This window comes from Lactuca sativa, chromosome 9 (assembly GCF_002870075.4).
Source record: "Lactuca sativa cultivar Salinas chromosome 9, Lsat_Salinas_v11, whole genome shotgun sequence".
Taxonomy (NCBI): Eukaryota; Viridiplantae; Streptophyta; class Magnoliopsida; order Asterales; family Asteraceae; genus Lactuca; species Lactuca sativa.
In genome coordinates, this window is record NC_056631.2 from 197,583,387 (window position 1) to 197,593,788 (window position 10,402).

The 10,402-nt window shown below is 30.6% G+C and overlaps 1 protein-coding gene across 1 annotated transcript; it reads left to right on the forward strand.

The window, feature by feature from the left end:
* The first annotated feature begins 2,109 nt into the window (after positions 1-2,109).
* On the forward strand, positions 2,110-6,308 carry LOC111918259 (uncharacterized). Its single transcript, XM_023913950.2, has 13 exons — positions 2,110-2,249; positions 2,357-2,582; positions 2,871-2,980; positions 3,258-3,327; positions 3,421-3,562; positions 3,649-3,786; positions 3,900-4,039; positions 4,505-4,552; positions 4,814-4,924; positions 5,024-5,205; positions 5,382-5,503; positions 5,611-5,687; positions 6,018-6,308. Exons 2-13 carry the CDS (start codon positions 2,382-2,384, stop codon positions 6,135-6,137), a joined length of 1,461 nt encoding a protein of 486 aa, XP_023769718.1. The 5' UTR covers positions 2,110-2,249; positions 2,357-2,381; the 3' UTR covers positions 6,138-6,308.
* The last annotated feature ends 4,094 nt before the right edge of the window (positions 6,309-10,402 follow it).

Below are 10,402 nucleotides of genomic sequence, written 5' to 3' on the forward strand. Positions count from 1 at the left end.
TGCCACAACTCATATCCATGCAGTGACGGACGCAGACTGTTTTAGTACGGGTGTTCCTCGTCCTTCAAGCGGGTGCACCTAATAGAAAAAACCAAAAAAAAAAAAAAAAAAAAATTTACACTGCGTGCCGGAAATTGAGCAGTGGCCCGGGACCCCAAATGCCCCACTAAGGTCCGCCGGTGTATCCATGCAAACGAAGGTATATTAAATTCTTCTACTTCAAAATGCAATACACGTGCTCCCATAGTTGGTAATGTATCATCTATAATGTTACTAAGACCAGGTCCTCTAGTATTTGCACCATTGATCCATATCGTACTCTTCATCTCAATAATATGTTAATTACCCCTGATATGATAAAAAATCTAGTCTCTGTTCCTAAATTCACTAGAGATAACAATTGTTCTATTGAGTTTGATGCTTTTGGTTTTTCTGTGAAGGACTTCAAGACTCATCAAGTTCTTCTCCGCTGTAATAACTCGGGTGCTTTATACTCCATTACTGCTCCTTCTACTCAAGTTTTTGCAACTCTTAATTTTTCTGTTTGGCATCAACGTTTAGATCACCCCGGTGACAATGTTTTTATACAATTAGTTTCCATAATTTTATCAAGTGTAATAAAACCAAGTTGCCTCATCTTTGTCCCACTTGTCAAGCGGGCAAACATGTCCGACTTCCTTTCAGTCTTTCGGATTCTAATGTTTCTTTTCCTTTTGATATTATTCATTCTGATGTTTGGACATCTCCTTTGATGAGTGATAGTGGTTTAAAATATTATGTTGTTTTTTGGACCATTTTTTCGCACTATGTTTGGGTGTATCCATTGAAGCGTAAATCTAATGTTTTTGCCAAGTTTGTCAATTTTCGTGGCTATGTTCGAAATCAGTTCAATCGTGACATTAAGGCCTTTCAATGTGATGATGGGAGAGAATTTGACAGCCATTATTTTCATGATATTTGTGACAATAATGATATTTCCATTCGTTGTTCGTGCTCGTACACCTCTCAACAAAATGGAAAATCCGAGCGACAAGAGGGAACACTGGTGATCGAAATGATTTGAAAAGTAGCACGACAAGAGTCAATTGATGTGAAATAGTTTTAAAAAAGGAAAGACTTTACTGGTTATTTGAAATATGGATTTGATGTGTTATATGTTTTTGGATATGAGCAATTACCTGTGATGAGTATCATATGTTTGGGATTTGGTTACTCTTGTTGAGTTTTCACGGTTTTGGGATTTAATTAATTGATTTGGAGTTGGTTACTCGTGATGAATTTTCATGTGTTGTGAAATGAATGCGTTCATAAATTTTCATGTGTTGTGAAATGAATTCAATCAATAAGTAAATTTAAAAGGAATAATTTTTTTTTTTTTTTTTTTTTTGGAAAAGTTATGTTTGGGCTGTGACTTGCCAATATACTGGATGACAGGCTATATCGTTATAGCCCTGGGACGGGCAATGGATCTCATAGACAATGTTTTAGGGGTATAGATTCACCATATATGCAAAAGTTGTGTTTTTAGGGTATAGATTTCATGTATGCACATGTTACCTACATAATTTATGTTTTGAGGTAATACATCCTCGTATGCATGAGTTATGATTTGAGGTAATGAGAACTCGTATGTGTGAGTTATATATTTTTGAGGAGATAGAGTTCCCATATGTGTAGTTTATTGCAATGTTTATATTATGACTTGTTTGTGTTTACAAAGTTGCCAATGTATTTCAAATATGATTTTGAAAGCATGTTTTGAACTGTAATATCAAGTTAAAAACCCATATAGTTCACGAGTCTATTAACTTACGTAGTATTTTTAAATGGATATGTATTCCGGTATGAAAATTAAAGCTTAGAGATACGCTGCTAAGAAAACTTATGGAAGACTTAACAAAGTCTTTAGGTATATAATCTTTTCATTTTTACAATGGTTGTTTATATTATTTTTGTAAAACCATATTTTTCTATGAACATCTCCGAACACCCCTTTGGCTTTATTTTAACAGTGAACATCTCTAACTAGATTTTGTTTTCAAAACTTTAAATACAAGTACTTATATGCATTTATTTAGAATATGAGGGGCTTGAAATGTAAATATAGGGTGACACGCAGATGGCTCGGCTCACGTCAACGGAGCTCGAAGAGATGCACATGGTGTACGACCATTTTCAATTTTCACGCGAAGTCTTGAACAATTTTGTTCTTGAAAAACTCGAATTCAGATGCAGATGCACTTTGATTTGTAAATTAAAATTTAATAAACCTATAAATTCCTGATCACCGATCTACATAACCTAGAAATTTTCATCGATATTCAGAGAAAAAGTTGATTTTTTTTTTGTAATGAAGGATTCTTCAGAAGTAGTTTAGAACGATGAATCAGATGATGGAAAAATGTTCTTCTGACAATGAAGATCCAGAGAAAAAGCAGAAGGAAAAAGAGGATGTTACTGCAGATCCAGAATTCTTTAGCTGCATGCTTCAGCCATGTTCCGCGAACTCCGATCCTAATTACATCGGGGCCCGCCGTCTTCTACTATCTCGCAAGGCTCGATCCGGTGTTCTTCAGCGAAAGGTACTATTACACTTTGCTCAATTTTACTTTTTCTATACTGAAATGTAGTTAAAATCGAAGTTTTTTTCTCCTGATTGTAATTGATACACATTGACGGAAAATTAGTGTGTGTAAATTGCTATAGCAATTGTCGAGTGAATATGTTTTAAAAGACATAGTGCGCCTTGAAATCAAACCTCATTAGAGAATGGAGAGAAACATCCTTACTCGGACTTACAAATGGAGTTCCCAAATCGGCAACTATTATGTTTAAGCAGCAACATAAACTGTTATGATTGTGGTTTGTAGGATTGGAGATGCAATGGCAAAGGCTATGTTGGTTATCGCAATTTTATTACCAAATTGGAGAATCGAATGAAGTTGCAGTCACCTAGCCACCTGAGTAGTCCTGGAACCAGGTGATTGCCATTTTTACTTGATGTTCTACTTGCTTCAGCTTCAAATTTCATAAATTCTCATTATTGGATTCACCAAATGAACTTACACGCCAGAATTACTTGCAAACATCCATAATTACACAAGTTCTTTCAGGAATTTAATGTGGTTAGATCAATGCAGAGACACAAGCTTCAAGTAGTACATTAATCATGAATGTGCAACTATATGTAGAGTGTAATGTGAATCTTGGTTTGATATAATTCTGACATCAGGTTAATTTACTGGTTGATTCATCAGTGGGCAATGGGCACCATCTTCAGGTCCAGCCTCCATTACACATGACATAGACAGCTGGAGTTTTAGCAGGGTATGCTTCCTTTCTTTATTTTCATCTATCATCTATACTTACCTTTTGATTATTATACCATATCTTTTGAGGTGTTAAATTGTATTATTACAGGATCCAAGTGAAAGCCAAACAGTGAGTCGCACAAACAGTATAAGATCAAATTTAAGTGAAACTGATCATTCACGTAGAAAAACTGAACCAGCATATTCTTTTGTGGGAATGCATTGCATATTTGATGAATGCAAATCCATGGGTAATTAATTTTCCAAGATCAATCTGTCTCCCCAATCCTTGTTTTATCATTGTAACATTGATTTATTTTTTATAATATTTCTCCAGTTACTGTTATAAAGTTTGGGAATATGAGCTCTGATTTACTTGCATTTGGAGCAACTGATGGAACTTTGTCAGTTTGTACTGTTTCTGAGCCACCTTCAGTTATGAAGAAGTTAATTGGTCACTCAAAAGATGTCACAGGTCGGAATAACTGGTATTTGCTCTTTAGTCTTTTCTTTAATGATACTTGTTTTATTTCTAAATGATCCTTTATATTGATTATTGTTGTTAATTATGATCATGTTTGACTTCAGATTTTGACTTCACAATGAACAATCATTACATTGCATCATCTTCACTGGATAAAACTGTGAGAGTGTGGGATATACCAAAGGGCCTTTGCATTCGAGTAATTTACGGAGTTGCCCCTCAGCTATGTATCCGATTTCACCCTGTAAGTGCACTTACACACAGACATCTATAAGTTTTACTTTAGGGTTAAATGCAAGAAATAGAAAATTACTTTCACTTATTTATGTATTGTAGCATTCTACTTTCCATTTATTCTGTTACAACATTGTACTTTTAGGCATTGTACATTGAAATCTACCCAATTATAGCACTGAAGATTACTTTCTATTTTTAGACATTGTTATAATTTGGTAGAATTTTCTATGTAGAATGCTATCATAATAAGAAATAAAAGTAGTAATTTTTTTTATTAATATTGCGTATTATATTAGTAATTTTTCTCCTGTAAGTGCTTATCAAAATTTGTAACTTCTACTTGTCTTTTATATAAAAGTAAAAAATAATCAAACTAAAATTTGTAATTTAAGCTTCCCTGTAGGAATATAGTGATTTAGTGAGTATAAATTTTGATTATCTTTTTTTTTTTTCTTTTGTTTTCCAATTGCAGGTGAATAATAACTTCCTTTCAGTTGGCAATGCAAACAGAGAAATTTCGGTAATAAAAAAATTCACTTGCTGATGTGGCTTTTTTAATTTTACTTTTTCTCTTTTATCAATATTTCTAATTAAAAAAAAAATCATTTCAGATAGTTGGTTGTTTAAAACAACATTCATTAATCATTTAATCATTCAATCATTTAGTATATATGTATAAGTTGTCTCATCATCAATTATTTTCTTTTTGTGAAATTCTATTTTACTTTGTACATTTTAAAGACTCATATATATTTTTTTTAAAATATAATTCTTGTCTCAGGTATTGAATTTTAGCACAGGAAGATTAACAGATAAAATAGTTGTGGACAGCAAGGTTACTGCGATGGATTATGACAATACTGGGCAATTTATTTTTTGTGGGGATGCACACGTGAGCATGTCAAACTGATTTTTCCATTTTTATAAACTCTAATTAATCTAAAAAGTAAAAACTTTTACAAATTATTGATTTTTTGATTTTATTTTTCAGGGGTATCTATATACAGTATCTGTTAACTCCCATCAAGGTACCTTATCTAGGTCCCATCGTGCTAGAAATAGTAGCAAGAGTAAATCTGAAATCACTACTATCCAATATAGAACTTTCTCTCTCATGACACGTGGCCCTGTTTTGCTCTCTTTTTCAAGAGATGGAACTTTGTCTTTCTTCAGGTATTTATATTGCTTATATTTATATTTATATTTATATTTGTTTCACCCACTGTCCACCATCCACTATGTCTACTGTTGTCAATGAGACAAAAGTTGCAAAAAGACGTAAATGCCCTTCTCATCATCATCTTGAAAAAAAAGTTGTAGAAAGTTTAAATTGTTTGTTGTTGTTGCAGTGTTTCTTTGGAATTACAAGGGTATTTGACATTACTATGCTCACTAAAACTGGCTCAAAGAATTCATAGCATTCGGGCTTCTTTTTGCCCTTTGCTTTCTCTTGAAAAAGGAGAATTTATAGGTTTGTTTGAAAATTATAATTAATTATCATTCTTAATTTTAACCCAAAAATAATATGCTCAAATATTTACTGAGATAAAGATGCATTTTAAATTTTTGATTGTGAAGTTGCTGGAAGTGAAGATGCGTCTGTTTACTTCTATGACTTAACTCGACCAAAGCATGCATGCGTTAACAAGTTACAGGTTTTTTTTTTCATTGATCCTATAAAATTACCAATTTACCCTTTTAAGGATTTAACAGATTTACGCTAACAGTTTAGTTTTGGGGATCAAAAGTCAAAACCCTGTCATAAGGACGATTTTTGCAAAAAGATTCCTTTGCAGTTTACTGTTGTATTTATATATAGTCTAGGGACTATTATTGTCATGTATGCATCTGTGAAGGAAAAACATATAAACCAAACATAAATGCAAATATGGCGATAATAGTCCCTTGACTATATATAACTACAAATTATTTCTTTAATAATGTTAAAAGATTCATTTTTTAATTTATTTTTATTATGATTACAGGGACATGGATGTCCGGTTATCGGGGTTGCCTGGAATCATGGTGAGAATTTTTTGGCCTCCTCGGACTACAGTGGCACTGTCATTGTGTGGAAGAGAGCAAAGACAGATGACAAAAAGTAGACATATGTCTGAGTAAAGTTACAAAAATACCCTCGATTTAAAGCTTACAGATACGAAAGAAACTTTTTTACTACTTCAACACACTTGTTATCTCCAGATTGATCTAAACTTTGTAAACCTTGTAAAATGTTGTATGTGAAGAAATATATAATATAGTATATGTTGATGTAATTGTTTTATATTTCTACCTCATCTGATTTTTTTTATTATATTTCTAAAAGAGTAGTTGATTTGTAAAATCATGATGTTAGTTAAAAGGATGAAATTGGTTTTTGTAATTATAGCATCTTCTAGGTTTTCATAAATAATTACAATTTATGGTTGAATACAAGAAATAGCAACATACTTTCGGTGATTTATAATATGATTTTTTAAAAAGTACAGCGATATAATTCTATAAATTTTTCAATGTATATTGTCTTGATAAGATAAAAACAATGAGAGAAATAAAAATGTCATACAAATACAAAGTGATTTTAGATGATATGTTATTGGGTAGATTTTTCATTTCTCAAAATATGATGTTTTATTAAGAAAGAAAATGAATACAATGCTACAATTTTGTAGATTTTTGAAGTCCAATGCTTTAATAAGGACAAAAATGGAAATACAAAGCTGTAATAGATATTTGTAACAAAGTGTGGGGGTTGTACTTTTAACAAAAACTAGTCACATAAAAATGGCAAATCCAAATCAAGTTATTTATTTATTTAATTTTTGAATGAACACATTAAATGCGAATTAGCAAATGTGGTCTTTATTTTTCAAATGAACATTTATGATTTTACCAACTCAACTTAAAAAATGATTGCTATGAAAGCCACTAAATATTTGTTTAATATTTTATTTTGTGACGTGCCAAATATTATTAAAATATTATAAGCCATGAAATTTAAATATTAGATGATGGGGATGGTAACAGATATTGATTGCAACGTAGTTGTTTTGATGGAGACAAATTCTAGGAGAATTTTGGGGAATTGGGGTTCAATTAATCCAAGTGTCACAATGGAAACTCAACTTGCTTTTAATTTAATTATGTATAAAGTAATAAAGTATCACTTTAGATTAAAGAGAATATTACAATTAACTAAATATTGTTGTTAAAATGACTGAATTTAATAAATATGGAGATTTGGTAATTTAATGACATCAAGTTTACTCACCAAACAAGTTATTTATTTATTTTAAATAATACAAACTAGATTATAGCCCGTTGAAACTACGATTTACAAATTAAACAAATACTGATAGTTACAAAATGGCCCTGTGATTTTAGTGAATTGTCATTACCCAAAATACAAACACAAAAATATGATTGTCATTTGTATTTCATCACCGTTTCACATAAGTCACTCAATATTTGACTTGTGATTCTCAAGTTACAAAATGACTCTATAAATAACTCAATATTTGACTTGTGACACTCAAGTTACAAAATACTCTTGCTTTTAGTGATTTGTCATTACCCAAAATGGCCCTATGATTTTAGTGAAGTGTCAATATTTGACTTGTGATACTCAAGTTACAAAATTTGTTAATTATTTTTGTGAATTGTCATTACACAAATTAAACGAATATTGATAGTTTAAAATCATAATCATTAATCAGTTATTTTGAAACAGTTTTAATTTACATATTTATATGATTTGTTTTAACACCCATATTGTATGACTTCTATTGAACACCATATGTCCTAAATCTATATAATTGCACTAGTAAGGTGCACTTTGACAACTACAAGCATTGTAACACTTAGAGCGACATTTAAACACTGACTTTGACATTTAAACACTTAGAGCGACATTTAAACACTGACTTTGACATGTTATCTAACTAAATGTTTAAACATGGGAAAAAAGATGTGGCATACAAGCTCTGCTACATCATAACCAATTGCAAAATGCAGATAAGAAATTAAGAATAATAAAAAAATATCCACAAGAAGTTAACTAATGTATATTGAAGAAACTCAACATACCGCAAGAAGTTAATTTCACCATGGATGAAGGAAAAATTAGAAAAAAAGACTATCATATAGAAATACCTTTTTGTTTCCTCAGTAGCCTTCGTCATATCTCCAAAATGAGACTTCAAAAAAAGCATCAGATACGCAAATGGAGAGGTTCAGTGATGGTAAACGTCATCATGACGACGTCGGTGAGCGGTGGTGTGGCTTAAATTAGAGTTTTCTTAGTGAAATTGATTAGCCTTGCTTCGACCCTAAATCGAATTGAAAGAAAAACTTTGATCTGAAATCTAATCATATGAGTTTAAATCTTCTATGTAGAGCCCTAGCTTCATTGTAGATGGATTCATAGTTCAATTACTCCGGTATATAGTGCAATTTCATGAACATATGATGTAAGAGCAGGGGGCGGAACATGATCAATAGAAGTGAGGGGGCCAAAACCATATTCACTTCTAATCGTATCAATAAAAGCCATTCAAGGTTTTTATAGTCTTTTACACCGAACAATTTTGTTTTCTAATTTATGTTTATACCAAATTTAGATCAAGCGGTATTAATTGTACTAAAGAAGTTTCAGAGGTCTAATTGATCTTGATTATTCGACTCACTACAAAATAATAATAGATTTATTAGTATATTAAGTTGTATGTTTCAATATATTTTTGAACTCACCACAAAATAAAATACAAATATAAAACTTTTCCTTTCTAAACAAGCCTTTACAAAAAATCATACCTTATAAAAACAAACGCATGGAAAAATTAAATGTTTTTATTCACTTCTCGTAATGATTATCAAAGGCATTAGATTTATATTAAAATTAAAAATATATTATATGAACGTCCCTATTTAATGAAAAAGTATTTAACTCCAATTTTGCTTCAATATCATATATATGAGACTAGCATAGGTAAAAATAATTTTTATTTTTATTTTGTCCCACATGGTGATCTAACTTATAAAAGGGCTTACATTGTATATTTAAATGAAAACTAGAATTGTATCTCCTTGATTTGGAAGCTCATCGATAAAGATTTTAGTACAAATATTTATAATACTATCTGGTTAAAGCATGTCAAAATTAAATTGTGATATTTAGTGGAGCAAAAAGCTAGGGGGCTATGGCCTCCCCAGCCCCTAAAGACATCCGCCACTGTGTAAGAGAAAATGATGGCCTCCCCCAGCCCCTAAAGGCATCTGCCACTGTGTAAGAGAAAATGCATAGGTAAACCAATTCAATTTTTGATGAGATTTTCTCTTGATTTATTGCAATCGTTGAAGATTACATGTATCTTATAGTTTTTTAATGCAAAAGACACCTCTAGGTCATTTACTTTTATGTAACCTATTATGTAACTTATATGTAAAAGTAATTAATGGTTCTTTAAAATGGAAAAAAACAAGACATGTATTAGAATAACATTTGACAAAATAATAAATAAGGTTCTATTAGACTGACATGTATATATATATTTTTTTATTATTATAATAGGAAGATTATAAGCTACATATTATTCTAATGTGATTAAAAGTTAAGAATAGAATTATGGTGTTTATTTATGACTCAAGGGTTGGATGGTAATTTGAAAATAATTATTTAATAAAAATAATTAGAACTATGTAATTGCTTTTTGTACGAAAATGTTTTGATATGCTTTTTTTCTTTTGTCTATGTTTAATTTAAGAATAAGATAACCAGTTGTTTAAATGAGTTGATAAATTTATTTCATTGATCATATATGGTTGATTGTTTAGGGTTTATTTAAACATATATTGATTTTTTTCTCTATTAAGCTCTCATAATGTCTCCGGGGATCGTATAATCGTTTGCTCTATAAAATCTTTTGTTTAATACAGTGGACAAGCATTAATCTTTCACTTACCACTTATTTCGGACAAAGCATGTATTGAAATAGAACTTTTTAGCTACACACAATTTATTCATAAAGTTTAAAACGGGACCCAAAAAGTTTTCAAAGTTTATTATATATCTTATATTATAATTTTTTGTAAAAGAAATATTTGTAAAAAAGTTTGTTAAAGTATCTTACTTTTTAATATGAAAGTGCAAGTGTATATAAACTAAGAGACAAAACTTTTGTTCTCTAAATCAATAATCATTTTAAAGGTTTTTTTTAATATATCTTTATATTTCGCAAAAATATGCTAGCTTCATTTTCTTATTCTATTGCAGGTTTACTGTTGGTGGTTAGAGGCATATATTTTGTTAGTTAGTTCACGTCTAATGTTATTTGATGTATATATTGGATAGTTCTTTTGTACTCTGCTTCTT

Excerpts from the sequence above, each read along its gene's own strand:
- LOC111918259 (XM_023913950.2), top strand. The coding sequence starts at position 2,382 with ATGAATCAGATGATGGAAAAATGTTCTTCTGACAATGAAGATCCAGAG. Across the intron at positions 3,563-3,648 it reads TGATGAATGCAAATCCATGG|TTACTGTTATAAAGTTTGGG; the intron begins GTAATTAATTTT and ends ATATTTCTCCAG. Across the intron at positions 5,688-6,017 it reads CATGCGTTAACAAGTTACAG|GGACATGGATGTCCGGTTAT; the intron begins GTTTTTTTTTTC and ends TTATGATTACAG.